Source organism: Saccharomyces eubayanus, chromosome XIII (genome assembly GCF_001298625.1).
Source record: "Saccharomyces eubayanus strain FM1318 chromosome XIII, whole genome shotgun sequence".
Classification (NCBI taxonomy): domain Eukaryota; kingdom Fungi; phylum Ascomycota; class Saccharomycetes; order Saccharomycetales; family Saccharomycetaceae; genus Saccharomyces; species Saccharomyces eubayanus.
In genome coordinates, this window is record NC_030972.1 from 162,032 (window position 1) to 180,667 (window position 18,636).

Sequence of the window (18,636 nt, forward strand, 5' to 3'; positions counted from 1 at the left end):
GGCTTGGTTATTTTAGCAGTTTACTATTTATGTAGTCAGTGAGTTATTTATGTATTTATTCTAGAACGTGGTTCTCTGTGTCTTGGTGATTACGTTTGTCGGCCACCAATGAACGAGCTCGATTATCGTTTGAGTCTGTTTTCGGTTGAAATCTCTTTCTGCTATGCCTTTGTAACATGGCTGCAATGCCGCTGTTCGATTGGGCCGATGCCGATGTGGGTATTGGAGAATTTGACTTTGACTTGGATTTAGCCTTATATTTAGGACCAGGTGCATAATCTAATTTTCTTTTCTTTGCTTGCTCATCTGTCTCAAGCTGTTTATACGCACTTTCAGCTGAAGATAGGGTTAAATAGAAATCAACCACCTTTTGGTGTGCTTTGATCCTACTTTTGTCAAAATTTAAAACTTGCAAACCCTCTCTTGAAACGGCTCTAGACAATGCAACATATGCTTGGCCCTTTTCAAATACTCTACGTAAATCAACCTTGACTTTTGGAAGTGTCTGACCTTGCGATTTGTGAATCGATAATGACCAGGCAAGCATTAGCGGCAGTTGAACCCTAGATACCAACGGCTTCTCATTTTCATCTTCTATGGCCCAGTCTTCTGGTTCAACAAGAACCATTCTGGTGCTCATATCAGAAGCTTTGAATCTCACTAAAGGCAATCTCCGTTTTCCCGCAGAATTTTGGTGTATCATTTGCATAAGCTGCTCCTTCCGTTTTATATTCACTAATACAGCTTCGTCATCTGTTTTAACTCTTTTCATAAAATCAAAAACCGAGGAATCTAATGGAGAGACACGTTCGTCTGTAGAGCTTTTAGCAAAACCCTCTTTTACCGAAGATTTTCGACTAGCTACTGCACTTTCTTCCATATCATTCTGTTCCTTTTCCATTGCTGCTTTTATTTTTGATGGGTTTTCAACCCATGTCTCTAATTTATCCGAGGGCATAGATGGGTCATTTGTTAGTGCATCATAACAAAAGTATGTTTCTGGATCCATAAATTCAATAACTTTGCCAAGGGATCCATTAACTAAAGTGGCGTCTACATTTTTCACCATCATAACTTGGGCGCCTACTTTTAAATGCAATTCCTTTGGGGCTAGGAAATTCTGTAACAATCTTTCCTTTAGTTCTTCGTCCTCCAAAGCACCACCATCGATGGCATTGAACACATGTACGCGACCTGGTAGTTTACTCAATCTAGAGTTGTTAGCCCTTTCGACTTCCATCCTAGTACTATAAAGTTCCGCTGGAATAATTTCATCATCTGGCAATGGCCTTGAAAGTTTTTTGAACTCTCGTTCTGTTTCATCATCAATATTACCTAGTCTCATCCGATTCAACATGTCAATAAACTTTACATCTCCACGCTGTCTGAAAACCTTTTGCAGCATGATCGTCATTTTGACACCTTCCTTCCAGGCCTTAGACTCAAAAGCAAACTTGGTTGGTCTATTAGGATCTTTGGATACGGGTGGTAACTGGAAGAAATCTCCACAAAAGATAAGTTGAATGCCACCGAAGGGCTGATGGTTCTTCCGTATTTTTCTGGCGATGAAGTCTAGTTTATCCAAAAGTTCCGCGTCTAACATCGATATTTCATCGACAACTAGGGCGCCAATATTTTCCCAACGCCTCAAGTGCTTTCTAGATCGACGAACTTTTTTATAAAGTTTATCTGCGTCACCTTTACCTAACCCTATCCCAGCAAACGAATGTATAGTTATACCACCAATGTTGCAGGCGGCCAATCCTGTGGATGCAGTGACCGCCACATTTTCTCTCCCATAGAGGCCTTTCAAAATTTTAATCATTTCACGCAAAAGAATGGATTTACCTGTACCAGCACTACCTGTATAAAAAATGTTGTGCCCGTTTTCGGCTAACTTGATAATACTTTCTTGTTCTTTGCTTAAACAAATCGGTATCTTAATCTTCACATTATTGGAAAAATTCGAGTTACTATCTTCCTGGTCGTTCTGCAGCTCAGTAAAGCTTGGCCTTTGAGTTAAAACAGCAATTTTTTGCCCAAACTGCATTTTTTTCTTTTCGTTTTCGTTTATCATTTCCAGACTTCTCTCTTGGGATAAAAAACTATTCTGAAATTCCTCAAAGGAAGGTTCCTTTTTCAACGTTGGTCTTAACGGGTTCTTGAAGCCTTTCGACTCTGACTTTTTTTGACTGCTCTGTTCAAATGAGTTCTCAGGAGCCAGTTGTGGTGGCTTAGCTATACTAGGTTTGGGTATATCATTCCAAGACGAGAAATTGTCCTTGTTGATAAAATTCATGACATTCTTATCCATCATGGGTTTTTTTACTGCTAGAATATCATCATTTATTATGATAGGATTGTTTTTATCTGGCTGCTTAGTTTCTAGCTGTATGCACTCGGGTTCTTCCCAATCGTCTGAATCAGAAAGCAGATCTAAATCCTCTTTTGAAAGTATGGATGGATGCTTCAGTTGTGCATGAATAAAGTTATTAGATCTAAAGCCTCGACTGCTCATGGAAAACGATAGCCTAGAGTGAGATGTGTTTTCGAGTAAAAGGAAGCTGTTGAAACTGCGGATGAATGGCCTCCTCGGTAAAATGTGATTCAATATGGGCCTTGTCCACCTGGGCATGTATGTTGACACAGATAAGCAAGTCGCTCAATGGATAGTGTAGCTGGAAAAGATCGAGCTAATGACAGTTACTAAAATGCCCGGTTTAAATGCAATAAGTTAATATACCAGTTTATTAAACGTTGAAACTGCCTTCTCTTCCATCTATACCATGTTTAAAAGCTAAATACTTGTTTATATAGTTAGTATGTGGAGAGAAATTAAAGACGCGCCTTTCTAGATGCAACGCCAAAATTTTTCGAGAGATGAGCTGGAGACTCTACTAGAACTGACAATATATAAAAAATGGTAATCGTAAAACGCTGAAGTTGTGATTTTGGTCTCCCCAACCTATTGGATGTGTTATAAATTTGGCAAACTTGCCGTTGATAAAAGTGAGCTTTGTTTGGCGAATGTGTTACAAGGTGGCCAATCTTTTCGGTGGATCTGGGATGAGAAGTTAAATCAGTACAGCACCACAATGAAAATAGGTAGACAAGAAGATTATTCAGTGGTAATTTTAAGACAAAAAGAAGATAAGGGGCTTTTAGAATATGCTGCTGTTGGCGACCATGGGGACCAGGACGCTTTAAAGTCACATTTTATGAAATATTTTAGGTTGGATGTCTCATTGAAACATTTATTTGATAATGTATGGATACCAAATGACAAAATGTTTGCAAAGCTGTCCCCACAAGGTATTCGTATTTTGGCCCAAGAACCATGGGAAACGCTGATTTCCTTTATTTGTTCGAGTAACAATAACATTTCGAGAATCACTAGAATGTGCAACAGCCTTTGCTCTAATTTTGGGAACTTAATCACAAAACTAGATGGCGTCACGTATTATTCCTTTCCTACAAGTGAAGAGCTAGCTACAAGGGCAACTGAAACTGGCCTACGTGATTTGGGCTTTGGATATAGAGCTAAATATATTATCGAAACTGCTAAAAAACTAGCAAAGGACAAAGTCGACTCTGGTATTGCAAGCGATACTGAGTATCTACAAAAGTTGTGCGAAGATGCTGATTATGAAGACGTTAGAGAGCATCTCATGTCTTACAATGGTGTGGGCCCCAAAGTTGCCGATTGCGTTTGCCTAATGGGCCTTCACATGGATGGTATTGTACCTGTTGACGTCCATGTAAGTAGAATCGCTAAGAGAGATTACCAGATATCTGCGAATAAGAACCATATTAAAGAACTGAGAGGAAAGTACAATGTTTTACCAATTACGAGAAAAAAAATTAATCCGGAGCTTGATTATATAAGGCTGATGCTTTTAGAGAAATGGGGATCGCATGCTGGTTGGGCACAAGGTGTCTTGTTTTCCAAAGAGGTTGGAGGTACCAGTGGTAGTACTACAAGTGGTGAAATAAAGAAAAGAAAATGGGATTCTTTAGAAGAGACTGAGCAAACAATCACAAAACAAGTGAAATTGAAAGTAGAATTGAGTGAAATTCACATTAAGGAGGCTAAAATCGATTAGTAGAGAAATTTGCACCAAACACTAAAGTACTTACGCTACCGGTGAGGCGATTCTTATTCTTAGAGAAAGGCCCAAAAACTAAAAGCAGAAATATGACTTAAGATATATAATATAAAATATTCACATTAAAAGAATAAATAGGTACAGTAAAAAGAGTAGTGCAATACTCGATTCTATCTATGAAGAGAATATAGACCGAAAGATTGTAGAAGATGGATCTATCAAACACTGTTTCTTCTATGTAACAAAAACTCAGGAACTTGAGACTTCAAAGCAGTTTCTTGAGAACCTGGAATGTATGGCATCTTATCGTCGTCGATTAAACCCTGTAAAAACACGCGACCGTAATCAACACCCACATGGTATATCTCTTCAAACTTACTAAAATCTAAGGTAGCGTAATCTTCAATAGGTGGCCTGACGTAAACGACACCTGGCGTATTTTTGGCCTTCTCTAAGGCATTCACTGATGCAACGTAACCCAATCTTACCTGGATTTCAGCCATGTTGGGTATATTTGGGTGGGATGAAAATGGATTCCATCTATTGAAGATGATCCAAAATCCATTTAGGGAATCACCATATTCCATAGGCGTTCTATCATCTACAGAACCAACATCAACGGCGAATATAGTTTGGCATCCACGTGCTCTCATTTCAGTAACAGGTAAATTATCGACATACCCACCGTCGAGCAGCATTGAACCGTTCTCTTCTAATGGAGGTAAAAGGCCAGCAAGCGACATCGAAGCTCTAATGTATCTCCACGCATAACCAAAGGAATGTATCTCTTGAACCGAATCGGTGATATTAGTAGAATTACAATAATACTGGATCCAAAAGTCTTCAATCCTTGTATCACCGAATGTTTTCCAAATACCTCTATTAAACTCGTGACCGGTAGTATATGAAGTAACAGGCCAGGTTAAGTCTGTTAACATTCTCCATATAGAAGAAATTCGACCAGCAAACTTCTTCACACGGCCATAAATTGGAACCAAATCATAGTCTTTTGCATACAAACCTCCGACAAAAGAACCAATAGAGGTTCCTCCAATAACATCAATAGGGATACCTTGCTCTTCGATAGCCTGAATAACCCCCAAGTGACTAATACCTCTAGCACCACCACCACCAAGGACAAGCCCGATGGCTTGGCCAGAAAGAATTCTAGCCAGCCTTAGGAAATCATTTTTATGCCTATGAACTGGGGTATAGTATTGCCTTTTACTTTTCATAAATCTCGAGGAAAAGTTTTCCACCGTGTTTCTGATAGAGTTGGGAAGTAGTTTCGAAATGTTTTGTTGGGTCTTCCTACTGAATTCTGTTTGGATCAACTTGTCCATTAATGCTAACGCACCGTTATTTAGCGTGTGCATTTTGCCCTCGTTCATTAAAGTTGTTCCTGCTAAACTAAACTGAATATGATGATGCGAATGAACCCACGGTCTGTAGCGTAGCCATTTATGGGTTAATCCTGGTTCCACGTATCTTTCTGGATGTAGAAGAATTAACTCGGTTCTTGCAGTAGTCTTTGAATTCAACAATAGCTTCTCATATTCTCCAATGTTAGCAGATGGAGATCCAGCGTCTGCCAATAAGAGGATACAATCACCTTGTGCGATACAGGTTCTTGTCCAGTTGGATTTAACAGGCGTGTCTGAGATATAAACAACAGTCTGATACATTTCTTCTAATTCAGCGAAATAGCCACTTTGTTTTAATTTGGACAATCTATCAAATGCATGGCGACCCAAATGTGTTAAGGTGGTTCTTTGATTCAAACCAATGGTAGTCCTTCCAACTTGTTTAAAAGCTTGAACTAATTTCATAGCAAAAGCTTCTACAGGTAAGCCACTAGTAATCGGTAAAATGGTTATAGTTCTGAAGGTGATTGTTCCAGAAGTGATATTTTGAGGTTTATGACTTAATGAACTAGAGTAAGATGCCTTTGTTGGAGGAATTAAAGTGCTGAAGTCGTTTTGCTTCGTAGACAATGGGTCTCCCGTCAATGTGGGGACAGTTCTATCTCCGACGATCTTCTTAGCGACCAATCTTGAAACTCTAATCATGATGGATGGATGCTCAAGAGCTAGTAACTCAAACAACGTTCTTGGAATTCTCGCTAGTTCAGAATCTCTCACAGACACTATGGTAGAATATCTATTCATGGCAGTGAGAACTTCAACCTCACCAAAACTCTCACCCTGCGCTAATTCACCTAAAATAATATTTTGAGTTTCAGCTTCTCCGGACTTTGTATCAGAGTTAGATAACAACTGTTGTTGTAGCTGCCTTAATCTACCATTTAAAACAACATAGATACCATTTGCCGAGTCGCCCTGCGAGAACAGCGTTTCAGAAGCTCTTAAATGGACCCACTCTAAAGCGTGGTCTAGCTTCAACAATCTTGTGGATAACAATTTGGTTAGTGAGTCGGAAATCCGCAAATATATTAGGAAATATTTATCGAATAGTCTTTCCAAGATTTCACTGGACAAAAATCCAACGTAAACGTCTGTTTTGGCAACTAGGTTAACAAAAGACTTGTAACCAATTAACGAGGATAGATAACCCACAATACCACCGGAACCCACAGTATATAACAGATTATGAGAATGGTGAGATTTCTCGCCCATGCGTGAGGTCTGAGGAGGACCCTTTTCGGGTTTAGGCATTGACGTTGCGAAGGATGCTGAAGAATTTGTTGTTACGTTAATCTTACCGGAAATGATATAGAAAAGGCCCTTACCACGAGAGTTTTGTTCCACGATAGTGGTACCACGTTTGTAAAACTTCAGTTGGATACCTTGGGCAAAGTCGTTTTTGACATTTTCGAAATCCAAGTTTGGGGTTAATTCCTCCTTGTAAATTTTAGCTTTTTTCTTATTCAGGTTTCTATTGTTGCTATGCCTTTTAGTAGAGGAAATAGTGTATTCCTTGGGTAAGATTCTTAACATCGTCTGTTGGGTTTGAGAGGAGGTAAGTGACGAAGCTACAGAAACGTCAGACGGTGGATAGTTAGAGTTCATTAAGAAACTTGCATTACTCGGATGACGGTTATAAATATCATCATACAATGAAGATTTTGAGGTGGACTTGTTTGCTGACGAAGAAGGTGAAATGGACATATTGCTTTTATTAACTCCCAAATACGTTAGCATTGCCTCGACTAGAGCCATTCTTAGAGAAGATTCCTCGGTCTCCTCTTGAGCTGCAGAAAAAGACGTTGTAGGAAGTAGATTGGGTCTTGGAGAGGCACGCCCTTTCTTCAAAAAGGTTGGGCTTGAGTGCCTATGGTCATACGTAGAAGTGTTTTCCAAAAGCAAAGGTGATGTGTTGAGTTGGGGGTTGTGAAACTCTGGAGACAAAGAAGACAATCTTTTGGAGTGGATGGAAGCATTGTTGCTGCTACTTCTAGAAGATCTTTTGTAATGGGCCGGAGCAGCAGTGTTGAGGCCGTTTAGTTTGGGACGGTTGTTGACATGGACCGGGCTGGGCGACAAGATATCCATTGTTCTTGACAATGGAACATTCGACAAAAGATCACCAGGGTTGAACTGGTCTCTTGAACCCAGTACGACGTGTCTTGAACTTGGATGATGGATGAATTCCGGTTTGATCAAAAGGGAGTTTGAGCTTGAACTCGCGTTGGCGTTGGCTATCTTGAGCGAGTTTATAATGTCTTCTGCGGGCTTGGATTTAGATTGTTTTTTCAACTCGGAAGTTGCTTTATTCTTGTTAGCATCGAGATTTGAGTCACTCGATCCACTAGTCTTATCTGCATTTTTGAACTTGCGGATAACGGCCTCCTTTAAATAATATGGCAACTCGTAAACGATGGACTTATTCAACAGGACCTCGATATCCATAATCTCCTTCGTTAGCCCCAAATAGTCGTGAGCAGTTTGGAAAGTAACATGGTACAGTTTCGTAAGCACCATCTGGATGATGTGAGATGCAGACCGCGGGTACTTCGCAGTCAATTTGGCAAACGATTGCGGCGGGATGATCCCTATGGTACAGTCCGTAGCCGCCCGGGCGACTAGCTTAGGCATGGAAGAGGGGAAAGTTCGAGAGCCACTGCTGGAATGCGCCATGGAATCCGTGGCGGAGAAGTTGTGCTCTGATGAATAAAACAAATTGCTGCCGGTGACAGTGGTATCTACTGGAGAAGACAAGTCCGAAGAGAACCCGGAGTTTTCCGAGGGCATGGAGTGCGTGAATAGGTTTAAAATGCTCACAAGAGAAGTCAGTGGGTTCCCTGACTTGACAGTGTTCAGTAGTTGGAACTTCCCTAGTCCGTTTTTCAACCGGATGTAACCCACGGATTCGTCTTCTTCACCAATGGGGCCGGAAGAACAAGACCTGGTGTCTCCGTCGTCGTCTTCGTCGTCGTCGTCGTCGTCGTCAGAGTAATCCGTGTCACTTTGGTCGGCTCCATCGTCCTGGTCCTTTTCCGAATGGTCCACTTCATGGTACAATTGCAAAGTGCCCTCTACGACGATGGCAAACCCGATGGTGCTGTCCAACAGCAAGATCTCGCCCTCGTCCAGTTTTTGCGTTTTCATATTCTTGGTCAATTCATGGAACACCGGTTTTTCCAAGTAGCCAAATATTTTGATGGCGCTTAGAAACTGGTCTAGGTACGATGAAAGAAACGTTTCGTTTTCGTTGCCGTCTTTCAAAGACTGCTTTTTCGAGTTGTCGTTTGAGCTTGGATCCGTGATGGGTGAGCCTGTAATAGAGGACGGGTCGTTTGATGGAGTGGCTGCTGCTGTGGCACTGGCGCCGGAGGCGGCTTTGCCAGTATCATCCAGCGGCAGAAACTCCGGGGTCAGTTTCTTGTACTGCGAAAGGATTCTTTCCTTCAAGATGGAGTAGGTCACATACAAGATGATGGCCAGAGCAAACAGGATCAGCCAAAAGGAGAGCGTGAAGCGGACGTGGTGGAACCTGAGGAAGATCCATTTCGGAAACCTTAAAAGCGATAATGTCAGCAGGTACCAGCTGTATCTGAAGACCATGCGGGAAGTGCCCGTGACGAAGTAAGACACGACCCAGGAGAAGTTGTACAGCGACGACAGCGACCACGTCTGCGCCTCCGAGACGATCTGGTCGGCAAGACACGTCTGGAATCTGTAGGACGTGGAATTACTGGAATTAATGCTAGAAGCGAGGCTGCTGTTTAGATTCTGATTGGTAGCGCGGTTACCGATGCTAGAATTCGTGGAGCAGTTCATCAAACCGTAATAATAAGGGGCTGACCTGTTATTTGTTGTTGTTATTGTTCTTCTTCTTCTTCTTCTTCTTCTTCTACCTTCTTGAAGCTTTGCCACTTCTTTAGCTCCCCACAGGCTTTCGAGAAAAAGTGTCAAGATTCCAAGATTTTCCAAGTTCCTTACAGCTTGAAAAAACAAAAACACAGGGCGCTGCAAGAAACCGGACTTTCCAAGAGGGTTTCATAGCACTTCCGCTTAGGAGGCCCCACTAAAAAAAGCACGCCCGCCCAAAGAGCTCAGCAAGCGACACTAGGGCAAGCAGGACACAAAATTTGCCTTCGTATCTCGTTTCCACGGCAACGAGAAACGAGATACGAAGGCAGCAGTTTCCCAACATATAAAAGGCAATACGTTTTCGCGTTTCCTATTGTCTTTTCTGTATTTCCTCTTTCTCTTTCCACTACACTAATATCCAAGACTCATACACAGCTACACTACCAATCCAAAAAAACAAAATCAAACAAAAATGACCATGGACCAAGGCCTTAACCCAAAGCAATTCTTCCTCGACGACGTCATCCTACAAGACACCCTATGCTCGATGAGCAACCGTGTCAACACCAGCGTCAAGACCGGCTACCTGCTACCCAAGGGCCACGTTCCCTCCGCCAACATCATTGCTGTCGAGCGTCGCGGTGGGCTTTCCGACATTGGCAAGACCCCAGCCTCCTCTGCCAACTGAAGGAATAGGAATGCTTTTGTCTCTTTTTTTTAGACGGCTGTGGAAAACAGAACACAATAGAGTAGAATAGAATAGATGCGTTTTCATATTTTATATTTAGCCCGTACATACGAACAATCAACGTTTTCCGCCTAACAACCAAAAATTTTCCGTTTTTTTTTTTCATTCCGCTCCGCGCCCAAACGGGCAGGAGTACCCGCCGCGGTCGCCGTTTCGGGACGTCATCCGTCCCAAAGGGGAAATCGCCATAACACGCAAATGCCGTTTTGGGTCACCGCCTGTTTCACCCGTTTCGCCCGCGCCGTCTCGGCGGGTATAAAAAGAGTTCGGTTTTTGTTTTTTTACTGTGAGTTCTCATCAGGCTGTCTTTTATCACGTTCTCTCCTGGGCTGGCACGTACACTACAGCTCATTTATAACCATCCGCTATGCAAAACTCTCAAGACTACTTCTACGCCCAACGCAGCAACTCACAACAGCAGGGACAAGCTCCTTCCACTCTGCGCACCGTGACCATGGCAGAATTCAGAAGAGTGCCTTTGCCACCCATGGCCGAGGCGCCCATGCTGTCTTCCCAGAACTCCACCAGCAGCTCTGCTTCTGCGTCTGCCTCGTCACTGGAAATGTGGGAGAAGGACTTGGAGGAGAGACTCAGCTCCATCGACCATGACATGAACAACAACAAATTTGGTTCCGGTGAGCTGAAATCCATGTTCCACCAGGGCAAGGTCGAGGACATGGACTTCTAAAGGCGCTGTCCTTCCCCCTCCCCTCTCGTTCTGTTCTGCTCTGTTCTGCTCTTCCCCCCCGCCCCCCTCGCGAGCCCTCTCTCGCTTTCGTTGTCATCTTTAAACTTTTTTTCCCCTCGTGCATTTTCCTTTATACCCTACATATATGCTCTTTTACGTACTTCTATAGCGTTATAAAGATAATATACCATATCTTCCCGAGGCAACCCCCTCGAAGTTGACTAGCGCACACACTGGCATTCTCCCTTTTGCAATCAGTGCCTTTTTCGGTCCGAGAAATTTTAGACAGAGAGACAAACAGAAACCGTCCTAAAAATACATTTCATCAAGACTCTCCTATCTCATTTTTCGTTGTGAAAAAAAAAACAGCTCTTCTTCAAACCTCACACCAGCCCAATTGCTTCGGTAAAGACAAAAGGAAAACCCTCTCTCTGCCATAGGTCCGCTAAAGTCCCTGTGCTCTTTTCTAATCCGCCATGTCTTCAGACGCCATAAGAAACACTGAGCAGATAAATGCTGCTATCAAGATTATAGAAAATAAAGCAGAACACCCGGAATCGTTCGCGACTCCCGTAGATTCCAAGCTCGCTTCTGCTGCTGCTGCTGCTTCTGCTGCTGCTGCCACCGCTGCTTCTTCTTCCACGCAGCCCACGAGAGACCTCACACAGTATACCCTCGATGACGGAAGGACCGTGGCGACGAACCATAGAATCATGAGCAAGGTGCCCGCCATCACGTCCCATATCCCGACGGATGAAGAGCTGTTCCAGCCCAACGGGTTGCCTCGTCACGAATTCTTAAGAGACCATTTCAAGCGCGAAGGAAAACTGTCTTCGGCGCAGGCGGCCAAGATCATCACCCTCGCTACCGAACTCTTGAGCAAAGAACCAAACCTTATATCCGTCCCGGCTCCGATCACTGTCTGCGGTGACATCCATGGCCAGTACTTCGATCTTCTGAAGCTTTTCGAGGTGGGCGGCGACCCGGCCACCACCTCGTATCTGTTCTTGGGTGATTACGTCGATAGAGGCTCGTTTTCGTTCGAGTGTCTTATTTATTTATATTCTTTGAAGCTGAATTTTAACGACCATTTCTGGCTGCTGAGAGGTAACCACGAGTGTAAGCATTTGACCTCGTACTTCACTTTCAAGAACGAAATGCTACACAAGTACGATCTGGATATCTATGAGAAATGTTGCGAGTCGTTTAACAACCTGCCCCTCGCTGCGCTGATGAACGGGCAGTATCTCTGTGTTCACGGCGGTATCTCCCCTGAGCTAAACTCTTTGCAAGACATCAACAACCTGAACAGGTTCAAAGAGATTCCCTCGCACGGGCTGATGTGCGATCTTCTGTGGGCAGATCCCATCGAAGAGTACGACGAAGTCACGGATAAAGACTTGACCGAGGAGGACATTGTCAACTCTAAGACGATGGTCCCTCACAACGGTAAAATGGCCCCATCGCGCGACATGTTTGTCCCGAACTCCGTAAGAGGCTGTTCGTATGCCTTCACTTATCGTGCTGCATGCCATTTCCTGCAAGAAACTGGCCTACTCTCAATCATCAGGGCACACGAAGCCCAAGACGCCGGTTATAGAATGTACAAAAACACCAAGACTTTGGGCTTTCCCTCTCTTTTGACTCTTTTCAGTGCTCCGAACTATTTAGACACCTACAACAATAAAGCCGCTATACTGAAATATGAAAACAACGTTATGAACATCAGGCAATTCAACATGACCCCACACCCTTATTGGTTACCAGATTTCATGGACGTGTTCACGTGGTCCTTGCCCTTTGTGGGTGAAAAAGTCACCGAGATGCTGGTAGCAATCTTGAACATCTGTACTGAAGACGAACTAGAAGTAGAGACCCCCCTAATTGAAGAACTGGTTGGCACTGATAAGAAATTGCCCCAGGTAAGCCAGCCAAAGGAGGCCCCGAAGGCCGCCACGTCGACTCCGCGCAAATATACCTCCATCCTGGATGATGAACATCGAAGGAAAACCTTAAGAAATAAGATCTTGGCGGTTGCCAAAGTCTCTAGGATGTATTCTGTCCTAAGAGAGGAAAACAACAAAGTCCAATTTTTGAAAGATCACAATTCCGGGGTATTGCCACGCGGCGCCCTGTCTAATGGTATAGAAGGTCTGGACGAAGCTCTATCCACTTTTGAAAGAGCAAGAAAGAAAGACTTAATTAATGAAAAATTACCGCCTTCATTAGATGAAGTGAAAAATGAAAAAAAAAAATATTATGAAAAAGTTTGGGAAAAAGTACAAGAACATGACGCAAGTAAAGAAGGTAAATAAGCACGGTATGTACTATGTAAGCAGGCAGCATATTTAATTTAATTAAATACCCGTTCCACGACTAGTATTTTTTTGCTTTTCTGTGTATTAAATAAATTGTCATTAGTTTTTATCTTTTCTATTTTCGTCCCTATGAAAGCATTTAATATATAGAACTTTTTAATATCTATGAGTATTTTTCTTAATTGTGTAGACGCTTTTCATAAGAGTGCAAGTTATGAACGCCACCTTCCAATTGAGCAGAGGCGGTTCTGAACTCAAATCTGACTTCTCCATTTTTGACGTTCTCTTTCAATAGGGTCAATGATGTGTGACCGATATCTTGACAAGAATGTTGTAAACCATTGTACAAATATGGAATAAATTTCTTGATAGAACCCTTGTCAACAACAGAACCAGAAACACCTTGTGCAACCAACACATGGTCAGTTTCGGAGAAATAACGAGAAGTAGAGGCATTGCCCGAGCTACCGGTTTTCTGCATAGCATCAATGGAACCCATACCACGGTAAGCCTTTAATCTTTTGCCATCTTTGTAAAAATATTCACCTGGTGATTCGGTAGTACCAGCTAACATACCACCCATCATAACAGTGGAAGCACCAAGAGCCAAAGCCTTGATGATGTGACCAATGTTTTGGACACCACCATCGGCCATACATGGAACGCCGAATTCGTTAGCGAATTGACTAACGTTGTAAACAGCTGTACCTTGTGGTCTACCACAGGCCATCACTTCTTGAGTGATACAAATGGAACCGGTACCCATACCGATTCTCAAACCATCAGCACCAGCAGCAATCAAGTTGGCGGCCTGTTCTCTAGTGACAACATTACCAGCAACGATTTCCAAACTTGGGTAAGTCTCTTTGATCCATTTGATCATGTTCAATTGGAAAATGGAGTTACCTTGAGATGAATCCACGACAACAACATCCAAACCAGCTTCGACCAGTGCTGTTAATCTTTCCTTATCAGCATCCATAGTACCAATAGAAGCACCACATAGCAATTGCTTTGTGGTGGCAGACTTGGAAGCCAATGGGTAGTTTTGGTTCTTCATCAAATCTGCTCTTGACAACATGGAAACTAAGTTATTATTTTCGTCAACGATCAACAACTTACCTTTTTTGGTTTGTTTCAAGATTTCATTACCTTCGGCTAAAGTAATACCCTTAACACCAGTGACTGGGTTTTTGGTCATAACCTCGGAAACAGCTAATGAATCATCTTCCAAAAATTGGATATCACGGGATGTGACCAACCCTAGTAATTTACCTGGACATTTACCATTGTCTAACAGAGAAATATCGCTTTCTGTATCTTCACACTTTTATTCAGATTGAAGAAAAGGACGAAAGAAACAAAATTAACGTGTTAATGTTAGTAAATCAAGCCACATGATTATATTAGGAACCATTAAAAACTTCTTTGCATGTAACGCGCTTCTGCTACTTGGAAATGATTATTTTTTTAATAAACGTGAAATCGATTCAATTCAGAGTAAAAGGTCTCTACAAGATCGTTTGATCACAGTCAGTAGAACGAAAGTTATTAATATAAAAAGTTAATCATCATATTGAATCCTTTTCACGTTTGAAAAAAAAAACTGGGAAGCACATTTCAACTAAGAAAATATTTTAGGAAACCATTGGAATAATTGTAAAAAAAACATACCAGTAACTGGAAGACCAGAGAAACCAAACTTTCTTTTCATGGCCTTAACTTCACCAACAGTAGTAGTTGGAGAAATGACAATTGGAGAGTTGATGAAACCGTTTTCGTACATCTTAACTTTCTTGACCATGGAAGCTTGTTCCTTTGGAGTACAGTTGTGATGGATGAAACCAATACCACCCAACAAAGCCATGCTGATAGCCATTTCAGCTTCAGTGACTGTGTCCATAGGAGAAGAAACAAATGGAGTGTTCAAAGATATCTTCTTGGTCAATTTGGTTTGCAAACTAACGGCAGAAGATGGGAAGTCAACCAGCCCTGGTAAAACCAAGAAATCATTGTAGGTCAACCCACCTCTGATGTTGGAGTCCATCAATTCCTGGACTGAAAGACCATCTTTTGAACTGTATGTCTTCAAGTGTTCTAAGGCTTTCTTGTGGTCCATTGGAGCAGTCATTAAAAATGTTTTGTTAGGTGTCTGTAATGTTATGGAATTGGTCTAAGATCCTTGGTTCAAGCAGCAAAGAAGACCAGAGAAAATGTAAAAGCCACCATTTTTTTATAAAAACAGTTATGCCCAAGAATCTGAGAAAAGAAATGAAAAATACGATGAGCCAAGCAAACTCTGAACCAGATGGATTCTCACGAGGATATTTATACGACTTCTTCAAAGTAAAAGTTTTTTTTTTTTTTTTTTCAGCATCTCGAAAGGCAAAAAAAAGAAACGAAAAGTGCCACGGCAAAGCTTTTTTTCACTTTAGGGCTAGTTGAAGGGGGAAGAGCAAGCCATAGTGGTAGCCAAAGAAGCATGATCCGGTCGCAAAAGACGATTGTGACGACTTCATATACCGTTAGGGCGCAGGTCTTTTGTAGTTGACTGTTTAGATGGTTGTTTCCACTAGCTTTTTGTAGTGTCAGTATATTTTTGTAAAAGAATGCCTTCTTGATGGGGCGGAAACCCTTAACTGATTTTTTCAGTTCTGCGAAATGATCGCAATTACAAAGTGACAAATGCATATGTAAATGGAATAGTTGAGAGGTAAGGACAAGCGAATACAAGGAAGTCACGTCTGCCCATTATGAGTACTGCTAAACCTATTAACGTGTATTCCATCCCAGAGCTGAACCAAACTTTGGACGAGGCTTTACCTTCTATTTTCGCGAGGTTGAACTATGAGCGATCATACGCTTTGCTCGATACCAAATTGTACATAGGGTATTCCATTGCTGTTGTAGCAGGGTTGAGTTTCTTCCTGGATAAAAAATTCGAGAGATCTGAAATCATTCTGTACCAGAAGCTTTTGGTGGGCGCATATGTTGTCTTATCGTTGATGTTCTGGTACTTCACTCGTTTCGTTGAAAAGGGGACCGTTTATACGGGGAAGAACAGAGACACAAAGGAGGAGATATACGTTAAGACCAAATTTGAAAAGAACGAACCTCTGTACCTTGTTGAGCTCATCCAGAAGAAGAAGGGGAACAGTTCGAGGGAAGATCTGAAGACTAAATTAGAAGTTAACAAGGTCTTTAATGAAAGTGGCTATTTACAAAATGAGGTGCTCTTCAAATGGTTTTCTGAACAGCTCAACGTTCTGGCTACCAAGAAAAACATATAACTCTGAAATGGTTCAAATTTCAACTTTTCCTTTTTAGATGTTATTAAATAAAGTTATATGAATATTGAGTAAGAATAAATAAATTAGTGTTTTTACTTTCATTTTTCAGCGCACTTTTGAGGAGCATTCCTATGGCTCGTTAGTGTAGACGAACTCCTTGACTCCGCCTATAATCATGCGTCGTTAAAATCTGTTAAAGTGGGGCTCTCGTAAACTTCATTATACAAGACATCGTTGGGCACTGCCACCGTTCTTGCCTTCAATGTCGACAGGTCTAACAGCTCAGGCTTCAATTCTGCAATACTGGCAACACCTAGGAGTCTCATGGACATTTCGACTTCATCACGCAAAATTTCAATCGCTTTTTCAACACCGTCACGACCATAGCATGAGTTGGCGTAAAGGAATGGTCTACCCAAGCCAACACCTTTAGCGCCCAGACAGAGCGCCTTCAAAATATCTGTACCACGGCGAACACCGCCGTCTATGTACACTTCCAGTTTATCTTTCAATTTACGTTCTTCTAGAGCTGGCATGGCTTCAGCCAAAACTTCGATGGGGGCTCTCGAAAAATCTAATTGTCTACCACCGTGGTTGGATAGCACCACACCACTCACACCAACCTCAGCTGCTTTAATGACATCTTCGGTGCGTTGAACACCCTTGATGACAATGGGTAGGTTCGTCTTTGATTTCAACTCTTCAATATCCTTCCACGTCAAAGAGGGGTCAATAAACTTGGACAACGCTCTTGAGGCACCTTTAGATTCCTCTACATCTGTTTTCTTCATTGCCTTTGGGCCAGCCTTTGAATTAGAGAATTTCAACTTCATATCCTTCTCTCTCTGGCCCAAACTTGGCGCATCTACTGTGACAAACAGTGCCTTCACGCCCAATTTTTCAACATTCTTAACCAAGTCGTCAGTGATCTTTCTATCAGAGTTAACGTACAGCTGATACCATTGAATCTGCTCATCAGATGGCGCCGCACTTATGATTTCTTCGGGTGAGCATGACGCCAAAGTGGAGATCATTTGTGGGACTTTCGTTATGCCTTGGCCACAACCTCTTGCAATGTCCTTTTCACCTTCTAGTGGGTTCCCCAGTTTACACAGGGCTGTTGCAGACACATAAAATGGGACGTCCACATGAGAGCCCAGCATGTCCGTGGAGAGGTCCACTTTGCTTACGTCAACAAGAATCTTTGGCTTGAAGAAAATCCTATGGTACGCATTATGATTTTCCCTGTGCGAGACTTCATCATTGGCACCGGAGGAGTAGTAAGCCCAAGCTTGCTTAGTTAGAGTTTGAGAGGCCAAGTACTCGAAATCATAAAGATTAATAATGTTATTCAGTGGGGGTAGTAGTGATTTCAGTTGCTCTTTCCTAGCAATGTCTTCTTTGGTCTCACCGGGAGCATAAGGCGGGCAAACCAGTTCTGGTGGCATGGACCCCTGTAGTGGTCCCAGCTTCTTCTCAGGGGCAATGTATTTATCGATGACGTTTGGGGCATGTAATGGCTCGAAAATGGCAGTGACGTCTCTCCCAGCATTGTACTTTATCACGTCCGAGCCACCTGGATGGTTAGGTATGAACCGCGTCAGATCATACACATAACCGTTGATCACGACCCAGCAATCGTCAGCAGAGTTGTGTTTAGCAACTTCTGCAGGCGAAATTTTCTGCTTGTTCATGTCTAGTTTTGGATCGTTGCCTATCTGGTCGTTAGACCAGTTCAAATACGCCATTGAACCTGCAGCGGCTAAGATGGTCCCAACGCTCAAAGTAGTCCATGACTGTGTGCGTTTTCCTGAATGTTGCTGGAACGACTTAGACTTGCCCACGGCAGAACTGTAAGAGCGAGCCGTGTTTAATCTAGTCCTGGAGGTTCTGAGGGTGGCCGCCTCGGGGACTCTCGAGATTCTCAATAGAGGTTTGATTTTTAGCATTTACCTCTTGTTTGGTTACTCTCTGCAAGAGAAACACTTTGAAGCAAACCAGTTACAAAGATATAAGATGGAATCTCACCGCATTATTTATATATATTCCTTCTCCCCCAATCCAGGTACCAACGAGAATTTACCACACTAATGAATACTTGGCGGTTCTTGTTTTACATTGATTATTGGCTAAAGTTCTTCCCCGAGGGGGGTTTATGGAGGTATCGGCCGTAATATGCTAGCGCCGTTCACAACCGCGTGGGGGTAGGCCTT

General features: G+C 42.5%; 8 protein-coding genes across 8 annotated transcripts; 5 read left to right on the top strand and 3 right to left on the bottom strand.

Annotated features, from left to right (window-relative positions):
* Positions 1-55: 55 nt before the first annotated feature.
* On the bottom strand, positions 56-2,635 carry PIF1 (DNA helicase PIF1; the record flags this gene model as incomplete). Its single annotated transcript, XM_018367076.1, has 1 exon — positions 56-2,635. The coding sequence occupies one exon, from the start codon at positions 2,633-2,635 to the stop codon at positions 56-58; it is 2,580 nt and encodes an 859-aa protein (XP_018220010.1).
* Positions 2,636-2,972: 337 nt separating this feature from the next.
* Positions 2,973-4,103, top strand: OGG1 (8-oxoguanine glycosylase OGG1; the record flags this gene model as incomplete). The annotated part of the gene is made up of 1 exon (XM_018367077.1): positions 2,973-4,103. The coding sequence occupies one exon, from the start codon at positions 2,973-2,975 to the stop codon at positions 4,101-4,103; it is 1,131 nt and encodes a 376-aa protein (XP_018220011.1).
* A 221-nt stretch (positions 4,104-4,324) lies between these two features.
* On the bottom strand, positions 4,325-9,346 carry NTE1 (lysophospholipase; the record flags this gene model as incomplete). Its single annotated transcript, XM_018367078.1, has 1 exon — positions 4,325-9,346. One exon carries the CDS (start codon positions 9,344-9,346, stop codon positions 4,325-4,327), a length of 5,022 nt encoding a protein of 1,673 aa, XP_018220012.1.
* Positions 9,347-9,851: 505 nt separating this feature from the next.
* On the top strand, positions 9,852-10,067 carry HUG1 (Hug1p; the record flags this gene model as incomplete). Its single annotated transcript, XM_018367079.1, has 1 exon — positions 9,852-10,067. The coding sequence occupies one exon, from the start codon at positions 9,852-9,854 to the stop codon at positions 10,065-10,067; it is 216 nt and encodes a 71-aa protein (XP_018220013.1).
* A 427-nt stretch (positions 10,068-10,494) lies between these two features.
* On the top strand, positions 10,495-10,815 carry SML1 (ribonucleotide reductase inhibiting protein SML1; the record flags this gene model as incomplete). Its single annotated transcript, XM_018367080.1, has 1 exon — positions 10,495-10,815. The coding sequence occupies one exon, from the start codon at positions 10,495-10,497 to the stop codon at positions 10,813-10,815; it is 321 nt and encodes a 106-aa protein (XP_018220014.1).
* Positions 10,816-11,291: 476 nt separating this feature from the next.
* CMP2 (calcineurin catalytic subunit A) lies at positions 11,292-13,130 on the top strand (the record flags this gene model as incomplete). The annotated part of the gene is made up of 1 exon (XM_018367081.1): positions 11,292-13,130. One exon carries the CDS (start codon positions 11,292-11,294, stop codon positions 13,128-13,130), a length of 1,839 nt encoding a protein of 612 aa, XP_018220015.1.
* Positions 13,131-15,886: 2,756 nt separating this feature from the next.
* SPC2 (signal peptidase complex subunit SPC2) lies at positions 15,887-16,423 on the top strand (the record flags this gene model as incomplete). The annotated part of the gene is made up of 1 exon (XM_018367082.1): positions 15,887-16,423. One exon carries the CDS (start codon positions 15,887-15,889, stop codon positions 16,421-16,423), a length of 537 nt encoding a protein of 178 aa, XP_018220016.1.
* A 173-nt stretch (positions 16,424-16,596) lies between these two features.
* On the bottom strand, positions 16,597-18,372 carry CYB2 (L-lactate dehydrogenase (cytochrome); the record flags this gene model as incomplete). Its single annotated transcript, XM_018367083.1, has 1 exon — positions 16,597-18,372. One exon carries the CDS (start codon positions 18,370-18,372, stop codon positions 16,597-16,599), a length of 1,776 nt encoding a protein of 591 aa, XP_018220017.1.
* Positions 18,373-18,636: the final 264 nt, after the last annotated feature.